General features: G+C 35.1%; 1 protein-coding gene across 3 annotated transcripts; it reads right to left on the reverse strand.

Annotated features, from left to right (window-relative positions):
- Positions 1 to 127: 127 nt before the first annotated feature.
- On the reverse strand, positions 128 to 19,943 carry LOC101207976 (protein CHROMATIN REMODELING 5). 3 transcript variants are annotated; one of them, XM_011659320.2, is made up of 31 exons: positions 19,432 to 19,943; positions 17,798 to 18,537; positions 17,579 to 17,646; positions 16,411 to 16,854; positions 15,707 to 15,931; positions 15,480 to 15,563; positions 14,912 to 14,971; positions 14,727 to 14,830; positions 13,003 to 13,054; positions 10,500 to 10,563; positions 9,413 to 9,506; positions 9,073 to 9,160; positions 8,853 to 8,987; positions 8,254 to 8,442; positions 8,096 to 8,163; positions 7,398 to 7,491; positions 7,189 to 7,313; positions 6,990 to 7,053; positions 6,645 to 6,857; positions 6,011 to 6,253; positions 5,817 to 5,927; positions 5,585 to 5,671; positions 5,215 to 5,397; positions 4,857 to 4,937; positions 4,494 to 4,727; positions 3,647 to 3,802; positions 3,363 to 3,540; positions 3,105 to 3,286; positions 1,692 to 2,039; positions 1,522 to 1,615; positions 128 to 1,304 (listed from the first exon to the last, which is right to left on the reverse strand). In XM_011659320.2, exons 2-31 carry the CDS (start codon positions 18,531 to 18,533, stop codon positions 820 to 822), a joined length of 5,289 nt encoding a protein of 1,762 aa, XP_011657622.1. In that variant the 5' UTR covers positions 18,534 to 18,537; positions 19,432 to 19,943; the 3' UTR covers positions 128 to 819. The 3 variants fall into 3 exon arrangements, with proteins under 3 accessions (XP_011657622.1, XP_011657623.1, XP_011657621.1); XM_011659321.2 differs by having other exon boundaries at positions 16,411 to 16,851; positions 17,798 to 18,591; positions 19,432 to 19,942; XM_011659319.2 differs by having other exon boundaries at positions 17,798 to 18,591; positions 19,432 to 19,942.
- Between the last annotated feature and the right edge of the window lie 413 nt (positions 19,944 to 20,356).

The following is a 20,356-nucleotide window of genomic DNA, read 5'->3' on the forward strand; positions in this document are numbered from 1 at the left end:
CACAGTTTGTACGAAATGGTTAAGAAGAACAAACTCATTCTATTCAAGCAAATCAAATATTTTGCCAGCTACTTGTTGCTCAAATGTAATTTTGCAACTGATATGATTTAATCATAGGAAAATCTGGTAGGGCGAAAATAAAAAGGCATCTCATTTGACTGCTTTCCATTTGTCAAATGGTAAAATTTGTTGGACATTGTCAATGTTTCTAAAAAAACAAGGGTTTTTAAAGGGTGGGGGGGAAATTCAATGGTTACTTTTGGGGTACATTTGAAGAATCTCATTGAAATTGAACTACATTTCTTATGGACAAATGAGGAAACAAATTGAACTATTGTAGCCAAAAAGAAAAGAAAAAATGATAAAATTTTCTGAAATAACTGATAATGTACAATTTTGGGTGAACATAGTATGTATAGGACTACCCTCGTGAACTTGTGTGCCAAACGAGCAAGAAGCAGATCCATTTCTTCCGATTTTTTGCTATATACGAAGAAATTACTCGAACTCAACTCGCAAAGCTGCCTCTAGCCTTGAATATATAATGTAGAACCTTTTCAACTTTCCTTGGCAATCAATGGGGTCAGGCATCAAAAAATCCCATTTTTATGTTTTTTTTTTCCCGCAGATTTTACGTTCTAGGGTCAGCCACATAACACTAATAGAGGTCTGCAGCTATTTATTCCCATGGTGGAAAAAGAACCAGAGAATTATATACCGCTGCAGTGGTGAATGGGACCAGGTCGAAGCTGAAATCCTTTTCTCGGATCAGCTTCCTCCTCCCACACTGCATAAGAGGCTAACTTGGTCCTCCAAATCTCAACCTTGTCTCACAGGAAAACTAGTTTGACGAATCCTATATGGCCGATCGTTAGAAAACCTCCTGTTCTCGGTTGGTGCTGCCCCAAGAATCCCCAATGAGTTAGGATCTGTTATCCGACCACCGTTACTCATGGGTCTATCAGGTGGACAAGGAACTTGGTATTGGTTATCTGCATCCCCCCCTCTTCTTCGTCGTTTCCATGTTTCGAATTTCTCGGTTTCAACCCCCTTCTGAACTGGTTCAGATATTTGTAAGGAAGTATTATTTTTGTTCCCCCGTACCCTCGGAAGATGACGAGATAAGGCTCCAAAATGAGAGGAATCCCCATCCCTGCCCACAAGAGCAGAGCCAGTACCATTGAGATAGGATGGACCTGCTCCCGCTTCTTTTTCTTGCTTGAGTTTTGAATAAATTTGATGAAGTCTCTCCCCAGATAAATTTGAAAAGGTGGAGACATAATTCCATAACCGCATAGTCATCCCTGCGATCAATATCAACCAGTTAGATTTATTTGCTTTAGAAAAAACACGAAGTTTGTCAGTCTACAAATATCCTGCCCGCTGATAGAGATTAAAATCAAGTATTTCAAAGCAAAGATTATAGCCGGTTAAGAATTCAAGAGACAAGATCATATAAAAGAAAAGAATATCACATTCACAAATACAAATGATAACACAAATATAATCAAGAGCACATACTGTCTTGTTTATACGGTTCTTCCTCGTGATCAAGAACAACTTGATCTATCCTTCGTCCAAGAAGCTGCAAGTAATTGCGAATTTTCGAAAGCACCTGAAGGGAAAGGAAAATAGAAATTCAAAATATTGTTTCATAAGGGGTTCAGAATTCAGAACCAAAATAACAGGACCTTTTCCTTTGGGAGTTTGGCACTAGTTGTCTGTAATCTATGAAGTCGTTCTAGAGTTTTAATTTCATCAGCCATGACATCTTCACACCATTCCATCCATTTAACCTCCTTAAAATGCTCATATACTTCTTCGTTGTCAGACATTTCACCCTCCTCCTTCACGAGGGTCTCAACTCTCTGAGGTTTAGAAGTCCGGTCCCTCAATTTTAGGTTAACCTTGGGAGAACCTGGTTTCCCCTTTCGATCCAAGCCACGTGATGTTGAAGCTTTTGGGATATTTTCCCTATCCTTCTTTGCAGTCTTGCGACCAGCTTTAGGATTCAGACTTTTACCGAGGGCAGCAAGTTCCTGGTCAATAAAATTGACAAACCCGTCATCCGTTGATAATGAAAAGTCTGGAGTGGAAATTAAGAACCCGTAAACAAAGTATATATGTGAGCATGCACGAAGAAATCAAACCAAGAGGCTTAACTTCCACCAGAAACTATGGACACAAACCAGCAAAGCTGAAAATACCGATACAAAATAAATAATTTAATGCATGTCAAACCAAATTCATACTTTGTACATAATTTTTTAACCTTAATGCATGCTATCTCTACAACACCTTAGAGGACAACCAAATTCGTACTTTTTACATAATCTTTGCTACAGTTTTTTTTTATAATCTTCTTTGTAGACCTTTAGAGATAAATTTCAGCAGGGTGCAAACCAAGTGGTGTGAAACCCTAGAATGTACTAAGTCATAGACTCCACTGTGCTCATTTAGCACGTCCTATAATAAAATGTGAATTTCATGGCTTGAAACATACGTCCTATCAAAGCAAGGCAGTAATAAAGCTTTTAAGAACTGAAAATGCAAACTCTAAAGTCTTTTTTATTTTTGGGAAAAGGGAAACAATTACGTTGATAGTGCAATGGAGGAAGATGGATGAAAAAAAACACAAAAAGAAAGGCAGACGTGTGATTTACAATAAAAGCTTTCGAGTTAAAAATTAAAGTAGGAAGACTATCATCTTAAGAGTAGCTGTGTACTTCTGCACAATAAATATAAAAGAACAGAAAGCAAAATTAAACCCCAAAAACTATCAACAGAGAGTCCCGAAAATTCCTCCTAATTCTGTTCACATCAAAGATTTCAGAAGAAAGCCTTGTTGATAGCAGCCATGATGATTTCTCCACACCATGATTATAGAACATGAAACAAAATAAAGTCTGAAATGCAAGTTCTAAGGAGGCCAAACATTTCAGAAACTGGAAGAAAAAAACTACTAGCTTTGCAAGTTCATTTATAAATTGGATATGCAAACCAATCAATTATAAAATAAGCATCCACATGGTACTCAAACCAAAGTTACATGGGAAGAGTCATAAACCAGTGTCAACATCAGAGGTTGCACAACGATGACTTACCATCTCCAGAAGCGCATTAGCACGATCTCTCAAATTTGGAGCACGTGGCAGAAAGGTCTCGTGATGTTGAAGTTCCACTGGAGCAATCTTTTTCATGAGACAGAGTTTCTCATCCAACCTGATCTTTTCCCAATTACCAAAACCATGATAGTGTACTCCCAAAAGTAATCTTGCATCATCAACTTAGAATAAAGAAATATAAGTGTTCGCAGAAAATAATATAAATGGAGAGCGAAAAGAGAACAACCAAATACTTACTTTGGTTCCAACCACAACCTTTTGACCAATTAGAAGGTTTCAGGTGCATCAAGGCACGAAATTGTTTAATAGGATCTTCATAGCGGCTAATTCTTTTTGCTAGAAGCTGAAGTTCTTCAACTCGATTGAGAAGCTCATTAGCTTTCACTAGCACACCAAAGAAATCTAACATAGGTCCCTAGAGATTATTCAAACTTTTGTCAACCAGCAAAGAACCCTAAAGGTATAGAAAATTGCAATACATCTTCAGCAACCAGAACAGAAATTCATGTTTTAAGACAAACCTTTGGATCTGTTGATCCTGATTCAACAGCGTCTCGACAGCCATCAATTAAAGCATTGAATAGTTCTCTTTGCTCTTCAGGCTTAGCTGCTGCAACTGCACCACCAACCTCACCGGCTATCAAGCTAATTTGACTCTCATTCCCAAATTTCATAACCTGATTTTAAGTTATAAAGAAAGTCAAGCAGTGTGAACAAAGATAAAAAATGCCAATCAGCAGAATCCAGACAGACAAAAATTAGTAATAAGCGAAGAATTAAAAATCAATAAGTGCTCGTTTATCGATAACAAATTTGAGTGTCTGATGCTGGTTGGATGATGGAAATTTCCCTCCAACATAAGTAGGAGCACGCCAGTATTCCTAATGTCTCAATTAAATGTTGAAAGAATTTATGGTGCAGTTTCTTTGAGGCGTTTATTGTTATAGTCTGGTCTAGCCAAGGAATCCGTTTTCTCCTTCTCTTTTTCTTCTCTTCATCACCTCAATGTTTTTCATCACTCTCTGTGTCGGTAACATGTTTGTTGCCTCATAAAGGCTTCACCCCGACGGGTGTATGCTCCATACATGGTCAATTTGGTTCTCGTTCCTCTCTCCTCTCTTTTCCCTCAACATTCTCTCCATCTCCCTCAGCTAAATCTTTGTTGAGGACAACATGGCCCATAAAATTGGTAGAGAAAGGTAATAACAAATAAAGATAGAACAAGCTTTTATATCGTCTTCCTCATAAAACAAGAATAAATTAAAACAAGCACGTCAAATTAAATGGCACAAGTGACAATCATTATTTATCTCATACATGCCTAAAACGCCAAGAAAAAAGGGAGTTGAAACGAATGTAGAACCTTACCACGCGATAAAAACGTAATGCATCTCTTTTCGACAAATTCCCACAAGACCACCTTCTCACTTGAGCAGATGCACCCTCAATCATTGGTGCTGTAGGAGCAGAAATATCACCTTTACGGCGTTTCTGAACCCTCTCCACAGGCCCAGATCCTTTTTTTCTTTTACCACTATTCTCAGGCTGATTAGCCTCTGCATAGCTCTTTGTATTCCTGGCAGCACGAGGAGCGAGAGCTTCCTAAAATACAGAAAATTAAAAGGGATGGATGAATGCTAGTTGGAACAAAAATTAAGAAATAAAAATTTTAGTAGAACGGAATGTCTTCAGGTTCAAAACTAAAAATAACAGTATAGTACAGGTTCATACTTCAGCCTGAGACACAGCTTCAGGTTTTATCCAACGACTCCAGAAACTTCCATCATCTTCAGCACTACAAAAGTTAGCAACCTGTTTGTTTGCGAGCACCAAAACCCCCCGAAAAAGGAAAAAGAAAGAGAAACAAAAGATGATCAGTTAAAAAGGAAAGTCAATAATCAGCACAACCATAATGAAACAGCAGCCAACATCAATGCTTTGGCATCCATACTGCTCTAACACCTTATACGCAAACATCACTACCATATTGAATGCCCCCAAAGAAACATGCAAACACCACTACCAAAACAATACTAGAAATAAAGACAGATAAACAAAAAGGATGACCACCATAATATCATTATCTTGCCTTGAAAGCACTCAGCAATTCATGCCCTTCCTCTCCTCCTGCTTCTTTTTCTTCAACCTTCTCTGCCCTTTCAAGAATCTCATCAATATCCATACTTTGAAGTCGTTTCTTACTATCTTCATCATTCTTGTCCTCCTTGAAAAGTTCCTCAGCCCCAAACCTTAAGATCGCTGATAACTCATTCTACAAAGCAGAAAATGCAGGGATGTTAGACAATGAGAGATAAATGATCTTAGAAGGCCAGTGGGGAGAATCCAATAAAAAGGGAGTCACACACAATTTTTATCATCTAAATAATTCAGCCTTCCGTGAATTCAAATTCTAGTTTTTCAATAAAGCAACTACAGTGGTTTTGCAACACCATTCTTACTTTATCAAAACCAATGCCTTTTTTCGCTTCTTTCTTCTCCAATCTACCCTCTGCATTTAATTTTTGGATCACCAGATGGTCAAGAACCTGTAAAGCACAGAAATAATTGAGACCAGTCAGAAACAAAATCATATAATGAAATATAGATTCCATCAACAGATGTATACGTAGACTGAACACAACAAATCTAAGCGTCAGAATTATTCTTAACAAATAATTATTTTATTAGTACCATCTTTTTCTTTGCTCGCTCCAAGATATCTTCCTCAACACTACTGCTTGTTACAAATCTGTAAATATTAACTACTTCCTGTTGTCCAATTCTGTGAGCTCTACTCATCGCCTACAACAAAGTAGAGAATGGAGCTAATTTATAAAATGAAACCTCTCAAGAAAGACAACTAAAAAACAGACTCTAAAATCAACCTGTAAGTCATTCTGTGGGTTCCAGTCTGAATCAAATATGATAACTGTATCTGCTGTTGCAAGGTTTATACCTAAACCACCAGCTCGAGTTGAAAGAAGGAAGCAAAAATCATCACTACCAGGTGCATTAAAATGATCCATAGCCTGCTGCCGAAACTCAGCCTTTGTACTTCCATCAAGCCTCTGAAATTGGAATCCTCTATATGACATGTAGTCAGCCAGAATATCAAGCATTCTAACCATCTGCAAAATATCATCATAATTACTACATTTATCTGGATGAAAGGCTAATACAACATAATCTCAATTAAGGTGTACTCGTACATAGAATAGGCTTCACTATACTGGCAGAGAAAGACATATGAAGAATGGTCTAAAAAGAAAATTCAATAAAAAAAAATGTTATGACGAGGGAATCTTTAGAAAACTTTGCTGTGAGGAGGAGATAAGGTGACAGTACCCTACGGAATCCTTCCTAATCAAAAGTAAGACTTATAAGTCATAAGTGCATAGAAAATTAGAAGCCAGATTCCCATTGATATATTAAAACAAAAGGTTGAATATAGCAAATCAAAGGCACCATTGATAATAATACTATGAGGAAACAAATTCATTCAGAAATTTATGACCAGACCTGTGAAAAAATCAGAACCCGATGCTTTGTTTCATGCAATCTCATTAACAACTTATCAAGTATAACTAGCTTCCCGCTGCTCCAGATTGTTCTATCCAGCTTGCTGCTATCATTTGAGTCGAAGTCCCCACCATAACCATGATCTGCACTTTCGAACAGAAAGGGGTGATTGCAGCATTTCTTTAACTCCACCACAATATTCAAAAGAGAAACCTGAAAAAGAAAATTATATAATTTTCAAGTAATAAAAAATCCTGAAGTCTAATTGTTGAAATTAGTGTTAATAACAAAAAATAAAATAAATTGAATACAATAAATCCTGACAAACAGAATAAATCATGCTACCTGATTCCCACGAACTCCTTTGTTTAAGTCATGAAAGTTGCGCTCTAAAATCCATTTGTAATATCTAAAATCAGAAAACCAAGTACGAAACGTTGTACATCAATTTCTATACTTGAAAATATTGTAGTAACCCCAACTTCTTGTAATTTTATTACTGAACTGATTTTCTATTTCCTTTCAGTGTGTGTCTAATACTTACTGTTTCTGAAGCGGAGACATCTCTACCCTAAGAATACGCTCAATTTTAGGAGGCAAAGACTTCTCGACATCCTTGATAACACGACGCAGGATGTGAGGCTTCAGTTCCATGTGAAGATTAGCAAGCTACAAAAAGATCAAAATTGCGAAGGATCAGATGAAAGCAACATTCTCAAAGTAAAACAAAGTAGTCCTAGAATAGAATATTACCTCAATCTCATCGAACGAACTAAGGTTCTTGTAATTATGAATAAAATCATCCTTACTCTTGAACTTATCAGGATCAAGAAAGTGAAGCAAAGCCCTAATTGAGGCAAAATAAATAAACAATCTTTCAATTGAACATGGCAGAAGAACTGAAATTAATACTAATGAGCATTGCATAAATGGCATTACATGGATAAGAGAAACATGCCACCTTTATACAGGGAGTTAGCAGTTTAAGTGTCCAAATGTCAGATATAGCAAGTTCGAGAAACTAAAAGTATCCAAGATTCATAATCAAGTGCATGTGAATACAAAACACAAATGCACACACAAATCTTAAATATCTTTTTGGACAAGAAACAATTTCATTGATTGAATGGAAAACCCAAAGGTACAAAAAACCTCATTCATAGGGTGTGCAAAAGGTGTTTCCAATTTGGCACACACTAATCTTAAATAAACCACAGAAGGTTGAATATTCCTTAAGAAGTAAGGGGTCTGAAACCAAACCAACCAAAGCACACTTCGGGCCAAGAACAGGAGAAAAAGATTAACTGCACTACAATGAGGCAGCCTTCAGTGCCAGAGAAGAACCGTTTTTTGGAATTTAGGCATACTTATGATGACAAGTAGGAAGGGAAAAAAATGAACTGGACACAGAAATGATGAAATTTCATATTAAGTAGAAAATCAAATGATACCATAGCTCTTCCACACTGTTCTGTAACGGAGTACCAGTAATGAGCAATTTATTTTTTGTGCTAAATTCCTGAAAAGCACCCAGCAAGGATCACAAGTCAGTAATGCTTCAAAAAAGTATGGGATTAGAAAGTTGCAGTAACTCAAAATAGTAACATACCGAAAGGGTCGTATACAACTGTGCCTCACTATTCTTTAATCTATGTGCTTCATCGACCATCAAATAATTCCACTTAATCTTTGAAAGAACGGCACGGTCCTTCAGAACAACTTCATACGTAGTCAACAAAGCATTAAACTTTATAGGTCTGCCAGTTCTTTTATTTTCAAATTCATGCTGCTGACAAACCTGCAACAAAAAGTTGCATGCAAGACTACAAATTACCAAGAGAAATAACAAAACAAATAAAAGTTTGAACATCAGATAAATAAAAAAAAATTTAGCACAGGACCTTTCCATTAACATGTTCTCCATTTTAATTTATTAACAATAAATTCATTCCCAGTAAGATAAACATATAGTAGAGATATTTTCATAAAATGTGTTACATCACCAATAAACCCAAAAGCATATGTTCATGGCTTAGGATAAATTTAGTAATATCAGTTAAGGTAAATTTAATTATATCAAAATACTCTTCGGGAATTCGAATGCCGTCAGATCTCTCTCGCGTTATTGAGAGGCAAGAGAACATGTAAATTTAATTACATCAATACTTGACAAACATCGCCGTCTGAATAAAGTGAAAGATAACTTGCCTCTCTGCTTGCACGGGTACCGACATAGACAATAACATTCATATCAGGAAGCCACTTCCTAAATTCTTTAGCCCAGTTTGACAGGGTGGACAGTGGTACAACAACAAGAAATGGCCCATAAATTTGTTGGGCATTCTGCCGAAAAAATATAAAAAAATAGATTAGTCTTCAAGATTAATCCATCAGAAATACTTACAAAACCACTGAAGAGAGAGTCCACCTGTAGAAAGCCAAGCATGGAAACAGACTGAACAGTTTTCCCAAGACCCATTTCATCAGCTAAAATTACATTAGTATCATTTCTCCAACTACAAACATGAAAAGATAGACCAATTACATAACTACCAAAAAAATAATCCCAAAGAAAAAGAAATGGGTCAGAAGAGTTTCGTGATGAACAGTAATCTATTATACAACTCAACAGTCACCAACTTACCGACTATTTCTAGACTATTTTAAGTAATATCTTTAACAAAAATTAAATCTTTTAAAACAAAAAATAGAAAAGCAAAATGAACAGTTCTAAAGTGATTAAAATAATAAATAAATAACCAATATACCTATTAACAAGAAAATTCAAACCCTCAAGCTGATAATCTCGAAGCTTGCCTCCCATCAACCACTCAGGCTGTTCATCAAGTTTCCTTAAACTCACTAGAAATAAGAAAAATTACAATATTAAAGAATTTTAACAATACATCGAGTAAAAAAGATTGACGAGAATTTACTTTATAGAAAAGGAAAGCAGAGGCCAGCAAGAAAAAAACCACCAGTACCATTTCAGATATACACGATTAGCAGGTAACCAAATCTACAAATCAATGTTCTATGAGGTTGACTAACACCTTGAAATTCGCTCTAGACAAGACTCCTAAGTTTTAGCCTCAACACAGATCCCTCCTTTTGGGCCAAAATACAACGAGGCTTAAAGAATCTACCCCTCTTATAATAACTAGGAAACTAGTATTAACTTACCTCATTCTTCAAAAGAAATATAAAGGTTTGAGTTGTAACAATTTGAATTATTCTGATATCCTTCTAAAATATTTGTTCAGCCAGAAGTTAGTGTTGGTAATTTTTTTACTCTTTTTTGGAAACTAACAATATCTTTTTTTTATACTCTCATAAACTATTATGTTTTTTTTATAAGAAAGGAATCCATTGTAAAATTTGGAAGGATAGAAAGGAAATATTAATTAACCATTAATTTCATTGATAGAATGAAACTAATGGTTAATTAATATTTTAGGCTTTCATTATTGGTGAAATAGATTAATGGTTAATGAAGATTTATTGGTAGAATGAAACTGATGGATAATTAGTATTTCCTTTATATTCGGTTTCCTAATGAGAATAACATCAATTTATTATTTTCTCAGTAACAAAATGGACAAAATGAAAAAGTCTACTGTAAAACTATCATAATTTTTTAGGCTCTTTGGTAATTATTATGCCATAGTTTTATGTGGCCACCTCTTATAGAAAAAAGTAATAAGATACTACAATTTGTTTCTAATCCTCCAAAACTATGGATTTGTAATTCCATCTACAAATAAATTATTATTATTTCCAATAAATACAGTATTCAATGTAGTACATAAAATTCAATTGTCAAAAACGATTTCATGGCATCAAGTTTCCACGGACCTTTACTCTTTTTACGCTGAAGATCAACAGATTTCCCTTGCACAGATATTGCAGCTTCACGAGCCTGCTCAAATTATGGAATCAGGAAAAAGTATATCAATCATACAAACATGAATGGAAATATTGAGCACAACGATTGAACCAACTAGCCAATACAAAGATGTCTATCTTAGTTTCGTCTATCTTAGTTCCGTCTATCTTTTTAGTGAATTAAATACATGTAATAAAAGGAGCCAAAAACGAAAAATGGAAGACTAACAAGCTGTAAAACCAAAAACAAAACAAAAAATGGTGGTCGGGTGGGGGTGGGGGTGGGGGTGTGGGGGGCTCCATTTCAGAAGGACGACAGATAAAGAATACTCGGAAAAATTTTTAAAACAATTTATCACAAAGCTCGGACCCAATTGGGATTGTGTTTGCAGAATTAAAAAGTGTTAACCGTTTAGGCCGTTTGGTAAAACTGATTCAAAGTGCTCTTATGTTCAAAATTACACCCACACCAACTTGGAATTCAACTCCCCTTTTTTATATCCGTAAGTGTCCTGACCAGCTTACGTGCACCTTGACTAATCTCACAGGACAACCATAGATTGAACCCATGACCCCTACAACATTTGGGTGTCAAGGAAACTCATAGGAAAATAGTTCCTAGGTAGGTGGCCACCATAGATTGAACCTATGACCTCTTAGTTAAATATTGAGATTATGTCTCGGAATTCAACTCCCCTTAGAATGTGTATCTTCTCTAACTAATTTTTTTTTAAAAGTTACAAATCACTTATCGATTCACCTATATTTTTTCTTTCAGGTCTAATCACTTATCAATTTTTAAAAACACTTTTTTAACTTCTATCAAATAATTAAAATGGAAATTCAGTTTATTTTCAATTTAAAGCATATAAAAATTTTAAATAATTATCTTACAGTAAGTTTGATATAAAATATCAATATATAATTGAAATAGTATGTCTACATTATTCATTATATTTCAATCATAACAATTTCACATTAATTTTATCAAACACTTTAGTATGTTTTTTTAGTTTAAAATTGAAAATTACAAAACACTGTTTTTATTTCATGTCACGGCTGATTTTTCTTAAACCCCTGTTGCCAGCCATTATTTTGAAAGCCATGAATGATTTCAATAAATACATACATCAAACCCAATTTACGAAGACTGCATAATATTTATTTGAAAAAATAAATTTGTTGGTCAAAACATGACAAAAAAGTGACAGACAGCAAATTAATTATTTTGAAGTGTAAGATATTATATTGAAAAACATTTTAGTGAAAATATGAGCAATTAAACTTCAAATTTGAAGAAGTGTGTCGAGACATTATTTTTAAGTAGGTGTTTAGCCTAATTACACCATGCTAAAATTTGATAATATCAATTATCAACACTGCTAGACATCATATCACAAGATAGTTCTTCAAAATACCTCATCACTTGACACTTGTAAACATTTTGAGTCAATAACCATCTTTTCATGTCAAAACAAGTTAGATATTTAAGTTAAATTATAATTCATCCCCACATTTTGTCACTTGGAACAAATTAATCCTTGTGCTTCTATTTACTTCATTTTGGCCCCTACATTTCTTAGTCCATATTGTGAAGAATACAATTGACTAATAATGTAAGCTGACCTGGCACCACATGGAATCTGACATGACAATTTGATATTGTATGTCTACAGTTCCACATATGGAAGGAAAGCTGAAGTGGCATCATTTCAGCTTCCACATGGTGCCATGTCAGCTTTTTATGGAATTAAGTCCATATGTTAGAATGTAGGGACTAGAACAAATCAAATGGAAGTATAAAACCAAAACAGTTACATACTACAAGAAATACAACTACAATCACACAGTTTGACCATCAACCATGCACCTAAGATATACTTCAAACATCTCTTTAATACTCTAGCTTGCAACAGAAAACTACAACCCAGTCCAAAGAATATGACCAACAAACTTGTGACATCTTATAAAAAAGTTAATGATTGAAAATCAATAATAATCCCACAAGATTGAAAATATGAACCCCATCAACTTGTCTCATACATCAATTTATCTCAACACCCATTTCTTAGGTAAATCGTGTGGATGTAAAAGTTCTATGATCTTTGGATGGGTCGTGGAAAGGGCAAACTCCTAAAGTGATACTTGTGACATTTTTCCTGGACAAGCATTTTTCTGAAGGGAGGTTGCTGCCGACTGAAATCATTTTCTCTTTAAACATTATGCTTTCTAATTTCATAGTTGGTGCACACACAAGAACTAACGGTTTCTAGGCTTTGGCATAGCACTTAGTTTGACTGCCAAGGCTCACTAGTACTTTGACCATTCTTAATGAAACTATTTAATTCCTATTTAGAAAATTTCATGACATCAACAACCTAAAACATTACACATAGAGAAGTGTAATGCAACTGATATAAAAACAATACTTGTAAATCAACAATACGGAAGCAAAATGGAAGTAGCCAAATACCTTATACTCGTCGATAGCATCTTGTGCAAATGAAATGTCTACATCCTTTTCCCTAAGATAAAATTTACAAAACAATATTAAGCAAACAAGAACCCAACAACAATAGGTGGAATTGATGCACAAAAAAAAGGACATCTAACTTCACAAGAAATAACGGATTTTATTGAGAAAAATGGAAGAATCCAACTATACAAGGAATACAAAAAAACGAAGCCTACAACAACTCAGCTAAAGAGGGTTCTAGCTAAGTTAAATGTTAGCTAAAAAATGATTACAAAAAATCCTTCAAACTGAAGCCCAGAAAGGGGTATAAAACCACATAGAAGATCAAGCCTCACTGGTCCCTCTCCACTCCTTTAAACACTTAGTTGTTTCTCTCCCCAAAGATTCCATTAGGCACATACACCAGCAAACCAAAAGAAGCAACATTTCTCTCTAAAAGGCAAATGGAGAAAGAACTCCTCGATCATCACTTGGATATCCATCTAACGAGCTTTGACAATACTGAAACACAAGACATGCCAACACGCCAAATTCTAGAAATGTAGGAGACGACACGTTGAGGACATGCTTTTTTAAAAATTATTTTCAAATATATATAAATATATAGGAAAATTGTTTTAAATGAAAAAACTTCTGAAAATATTTACAAATATAGCAAAATATCACAATCTATATGTGACAGACCATGAAAGACCTTGGTCTATCACGGTTCATCGTAGATAGATAGTGATATTTTGTAGATATTTTGTAAATATTTTGGTTCATTTTGCTAAATTTGAAAAAACATGTTTTTATAGTAAGTATTTGAAATACTTTTTTTAGAAAATTAACAACTTTCATTGAGAAAAAAATGAAAGAACACTGTTTTTTTATCAAGTACTATAAACAATTAATACTAGCTTTTCTATTAGTTATTAAAAATAATGTTTTTCTTTAAATTAATGAAGGAGAGGAAAGGTCATTTATGGGAGAAAAACTAAAAAGTAACCAAAAGCCCATTTAAGGGGAAAAACCCTATTGCCACATTAGGAGCCCATTTAAAAAAAACCCTATGACCACATCACAAGACAAGGATGTAATAAGGCCTAAATAATATTTCTTTTCCCTTCTTGCACTATTCTTCCTTCCCAGTTCCATGCAAGAATAATGTGGAAGACCAGGTAGGAAAAGAGAAAGGATCCAACTTCACAACCAACTTCCTTTGCCAAGCTCCTGATTTTCTCTTGATCAGGATTAACAGCCAAGAATTAACTTTTGCTCCAATTAATCTTAAGCCCTGACATTGCCTCAAAGAACTCCAACATATGTTAAGAATAGGGAAAGATTCGTCCTTGCCAGAGCAGAAGAAAATCATAGCATCAGTAATTGGAGATGAGACAAGGCCACTTCCTCATCACCAAAAGAGCTCAATTTTGCCTTTAGTCCCCTATTTATGAGTTTACTCAAGACATCCACAACAAATAAGAACAAGAAGGGGGATAAGTGTCCTTGTCTTAGACCCTGGAATCCTTTATCAAAGAGCTATATTTATGAGGATAGAATAATTCACATGCACATCCTCCATTTATACCCAAACCCTTTTTCTCCATCACCTTATTGTATAGCATCTCTTTTTTGTTATGTAGAAAATTATTTGAGCTCACTCATAAAATTATAAAGGGGAGAAAAACACTTTAAAAATTCATTCAGAAGTTCATTCGAAGAATAATGATTCTAGTTACCAAGTTGCTTCGGCATAAGACAACCCTTGCCACTTTACCAAATACTCTGGTACTACATCACCTGAACCATCTTTGCTGATACGGTCAGCGATAACTCTCTCCACCTACAAATCCACATTTAAACCTGATTACTAAATGTTTTAAGCAAAACCTAAAAAATAACGGATAAAGTTCAACAAAGTAACCTGACTATTTTGCTTGATGAGATCCAAATCCATTTCCTTACTGACATCATAGACCTCGATCTGTAAACATATCCACCAAACAATAAATGAGATGCCGTATCAAAAGTTGTAGTGTTACTTGGTGAATAAGAATTATTTTACATAGAAGCACATCATAGAGGTTATTTCATTTGAATCAACAAATCCGTCATCATTGTTTTTTCGCTTATAGACAATTCTGTTTTACCATACTTTGGCACAGAAAAATTAATGTAAATTCCCTAAAAGAGTCTAATACAAGAATAGAGTTGATTACAAAAACTATTAAAATGTACTATTATAACAAGAAGAACCACAGAAAAAGTCTCCTAATTAAAGATCTGCCATCAGACAACTTAGAAGATGACTCGTGACTTATAAAACCTTCTAAAGCAGCTGCAACTGTGCCAGTATGCTTGTGTTCAAAGAGTGTCATACATGTTATTTTCAAAGGCTACTAATAGTAAAGCACTTCATGAATATTCAGAACAATCTTACGTAACTGACAATTTGCACTGGATATTTTATTACAGTATCAAGCAAAAATTACCTCCTCACGGGAGACACTCTTCCTGTACCTGATTTCATCCATGACCTTTTTAGTGTAGTTTAAAACCTTCTTAAAACCACTAAGCTGCAAGAAAAATGTGTTTAATGCCAGAGGAAAGGACAAAAAGTTAGCTAAAGACAAAGATCCGTCGCACTTCAAAAAGAGAATGTTCTTTCGATGAGACAATACAAAACAAAAATAAAACAAAAAGCCACTCGAAAACATACATATTGTAGTTCAGAGAATGGTTTCCATTGACAGTGTAAATGCGACTGGCCTTTCCATTTTATCAAAAATTCCACCTCATTCCAGTCCGGTTCAGAATCAAATGAATGACTAGACAGGACAGGATCTATAGGTCTATTATTTCTTATAGCATCTTCAGCAGTGCCCTTTGGCTGGTGCCAGAGAACTTTTTCAATTGCATCACCATCTTCCTCTTCAACTTCCTCCTAAAAGTACGTATAACAAAGATATTGAAAGTGTAAATAATCAATTCAAACTAACACACGAGACAAAAGCCTTTAAATAGGCCTCAAAACAAGCTATACAGCCAATTAGAGAACACACCACTCGCTCAACAAGTACCCAACTCTGCGGAACCAGATCATAGTAACAAAAGATAATGGAGGGGCAACAGCAAATGGACTAGAAATAAATGAGACTGGGTAAAATTATGAATACATCATAAACACAACGAACCAAAAAATTAACATCAACAATCACAAGCTAGATAATCATAGTACAGCTCATTGCAATCCAGCAAAGGAGCAACCCCAAAATCATACAATACTTGTTATGATTTTTTAAGAACTAAAAAATTTTGAATCGAAAAGACCAACAAAGACATAGACAAAGAATCTTAATTCAGAACCAATATACAAAAATATACCATCAGCAGCCTCAATATAATTGAAAAATGCAAGCACACCTTTTGGGACTTTTTCTTTTTGCCCTCATCAAATTCTTCACTTTCTTCACTTTCAACATATGAAACTTTTCGAACTGACCTACTAGAAGTTCTGACCTCACTTCTGCGTCCTGAAACACCTGCTGTTACAGAATAGCGGCCACTATTCTTGCGAAGGTGAGTGCCAGTTTTCACTGAACTTTTAAAAGCCTCAACACTATCACTAGCAGAATCCTCCATCGATGATTCATCCTCTTCATATGAGAATTTTCCTTTTCTTTGCCGAATAGATGATTGGTATGGTTTACGTTCACTGGTAGATTTTACATTGCGTACTCCTTTACCTCGTTGCTTTCCCCTGCCTTTCTTTCCATAATTAGGTCCTTCATCATCAGAAATCTCTAAATCATCATCATCACTCCCATCATCTTCCTCATAATCTTCACCATCCCAGTCTTTGTCCTGCTATCAATAAAACACTAAATTAGTGTCCACTGTGCAGAAAAATGATAGTGTCAGGTCATAATTAGGAAGTACAAGAAGCATCATATATTAACTGCATAATGAAAAAAATGTGGACAAAAGAGACTACATTTTGAAAAATATTTATATGTGCATACTCATCTACAACAAAGAAGAAGAAATTACATTTTAGAGATAATAAACAAGTAGCAGTAAGACCTGCAAGGGTAAAGATCGTCAATGGCATGAAGGGGGGAAACCCCAAGAAACAAGATTCATCGAGAAGCATCAATGATAGGGAGAGCAACGAAATATTGATTAATAAGGAGAAGAGAAAAGAAATCAGCAAAGATGTTGTTTATATAGGATAAATCCTAAAAAGAAAATCGATGCTGGCAGAAAGTAGGAGGCAGAATCTAGTAGTGATTAGCTTAACTTTTTTTATTTTACTTTAAGATTACAGGGCTTCATACTTGTCACAACTTTGTTCCATAACAAGAAGTGCTTGATTTATGTATGAGCAGTTTTTTTCACTTTTTCTTTTCCATCGTGTACTTCTACATTTGTTCAATGCCATACAAACAACATTATTAAAGAATAAATGAAACTACAAGAGGAAGGAAGAATACATAAATATATGCACACGTGGTTCATGGAAGGATGGAAAAAAATTACCACGTCATGAAATCTAGCACAAATTTGTTGAACAATACATACAAATACCTACCTTCTTCACTGAGCGGCCACTTGCAACGCCATAATCAGGTTCGAAGTCCACATCGTCAGGGTCATCTTCTGCAAAAACCCACAAATATAAAATTTATCAAATACGATTAAGTCAAATACTGATTGATAGAAGAAGTAGAAACAAAGTGTAGCCAAATGTCAACCAACTGAAATTAAAGCATGGTAAACAGTTTATAAATAACCCTACAGGAAAAGGTACCTTCTTCCTCGTCCTCTTCATAATCGGCATCATCATTATGGTCTTCATCATATCCATCATCATCATCTTCGTCATTCACAACTCTAGAATTTCTTCGCATGTGATTGCTGTTGGCATTAACAGACTGTGACTGTGACTGCAATCTATTTGACTTTACTGAGTTATGAAATCCCCTGTACGGCAGGGAATCACTCTGCTCATCTCCATCCTGCTCATAATATTCATCTGACAACATCCCATCTTCTGCAGTGACATCGGTATACCTTCTTTGATCTTTACCCTCTTTTATTTGGTCATCATCTTCAAATTCTGAACCTCCATCCTTCTCATTGGATAAATTATCTTCTGATCCTTCTCCGCTTCTATTGTCAGACTCACTCTTAGACTCCTGCGCAGAATCAGAACCCCCATGAATCATAGGCTGGCAGTCCTTCCAAAATGTTGAACCCCACCTTCTACCCACTGCCGTTCTTCTTCCAGAATTTTGTAAGTTTGACACTCTCATAGCAATTCCATCATCTGCAGCTGGCTCATTTTGAAACCTACTGGAATCATCTACCTGACCTCCACTGTGATAGGGTGCGTCCATGTTCATATTAAATTCTTTATCTGTACCCATGTCCTCTTCGTCATTTCCTGCAGAGGTGTGAGTTCTATCGGTAACTTGTCCATGGCCTTTATCTTCCAATACACCATGAGAACCTGGTTCGTTTGAATGATTCCTAAAAAAGGCCATTCTTCTACATGGAATAAAACATCTCAACTTAGTGCTGGTGAAAAAGAAGCTTTGTATCCTGAAAGTGGAACACTACACTTAATACTATCTCGATCAAAATGGAAAGTAATGAACTAGAAAAATTGAACTTTTCCTTAGTAAAGGTCAGGTATTCAAAATCATATAAATATGCTGTACCAGAAAGACAGAATTGTGAATGGTGAAGTGAAGGAGAAATGCAGTAATACAGAAGGCGGGAACGTGAACCTCAAAAGAAAAAAGGTTTAAGAAAGTAACTAATATCAAACAAGCTTGGTCCGCACCATCCTGCACACTTCATTGTAGTTTCCGACTTAACACTCAAAACCCATTGGGTGAATTAACTTACATCATACATTCAACAAACCACCTTCCAGTTTCCTTTGTTTACTAAGCCTTTCCGAGCAGAAAACAGTTCATGTGAACTTACAGCAATTATTTCAAACAAGGGAAGAATTAAGCCAATGTAAATAATTGAAGTGCAGAGGTTAGTATTCAAAGCAAAATCCAAGCTGAAGGTGGCACGTGACAAAGCCCAAGTGAGTGTACAAACGAAACTCGACACTAAGCAATTCGTTCATCAATCAGAAATAAAATCCCTTCACGGAATTCTAAACACATGACTATCCGAAGCCAAGACAAATTCAGATAACGCGGAAAACTAATGCTAAAACATAGTGCACACAGCAATTTCCAGATCAACAAACTAAGTCCGAAAATCAAATATTTTAAAGACTAAAACCCCCCGAAACCCCCAGAAAAAAACCTAGCATTCAAACGAACTCCCAATCCATAATCAGAAACTTCAAAAAACGCTAAGAAATTACGATCGGAAAGCAGAAGGAAAAAGATGATCGAAAAGAAAAGTTAAGTCTCTCACCTTGAGAAGGCAAGCAGAAGGTAAAGAAAATGAAGTTTGACTGATCAAGATGGAAAGAACGCAAAGGGTAAAAGTTTATCCTATTCCTATGAAAGGCGCCAATTGTGAGTCGCCGGAAGTAAATCGGCGACAAGGCGAACAGTGAGGAATTGAATCGGGTTGGGTTATCCGGTAAGGGAGAGAAAAACCGAAAGGAATTCAAAAAGATGATGGACAACGGCGGTGGTGGCGGCGGCGGCGGCTGAGATGCGCCAGGTGGCAACGTGAACAACAGATTTAGGAGGAAGAAAGAAGAAGAAGAAGGAGAAGGAGAAGGAGAAGAAGGAGATGAAAAAAAGAGTGAAATTTGTATTTCGTTTAACCTTCCTCTCGTTTTTTGTTTTTTCGTTTTTTCGTTTTTCTTTTTTCTCTTTTCTCTTTTTTTTTTCCTCTTTTGTGGTTTGATTTAACGAAGGATTGTTTCCGAGAGAGATAAGTGTTTATGAAAAAAGGAAGAATTAGGAATTCGGAGATAATTGATTGGGAATGGCTTTGAGGGCTTTTCTTTTTCTTTCTTCTTCTTTTTTATTTCTTTTCGATTTCCATTGCCTTGTGGTTATTTTCTTCAATCACACATTATTTCCAAATTAATCCCTAGGGCAAAAAATATCTTTTAAATAAAAATTATCAAAAATAACAAATTTGAGAAAATATTTAACAAAATTTTATATTCTATAAATAACAAACATTTGATAATCATGGTTGTGTTGATAAAATCAAAAGATTTTATTATATCTTATAAATATTTTAATTATGGATCAAATCAAAAGATTTTGTTATGGCTTATAAATATTTTAATCTATATGAATTTGTTATATCTTATAAATATTTTAATTTATTTTACGAAGTTGTTTTCAGGGTTTTTTTTCAAAAATACAAAAACTAA

This window comes from Cucumis sativus, chromosome 6 (assembly GCF_000004075.3).
Source record: "Cucumis sativus cultivar 9930 chromosome 6, Cucumber_9930_V3, whole genome shotgun sequence".
NCBI classification, from domain to species: Eukaryota; Viridiplantae; Streptophyta; class Magnoliopsida; order Cucurbitales; family Cucurbitaceae; genus Cucumis; species Cucumis sativus.

What these genes read in the sequence shown, in the direction of transcription:
- LOC101207976 (XM_011659320.2), bottom strand. Translation starts at nt 18,533, where the DNA reads ATGGCCTTTTTTAGGAATCATTCAAACGAACCAGGTTCTCATGGTGTA. An exon ending in AGAGTGTCTCCCGTGAGGAG is followed by an intron (nt 14,972 to 15,479) that starts GTAATTTTTGCT and finishes ATATGTTTACAG; the next exon opens with ATCGAGGTCTATGATGTCAG. An exon ending in CCAAACTCCCAAAGGAAAAG is followed by an intron (nt 1,616 to 1,691) that starts GTCCTGTTATTT and finishes CTTTCCCTTCAG; the next exon opens with GTGCTTTCGAAAATTCGCAA.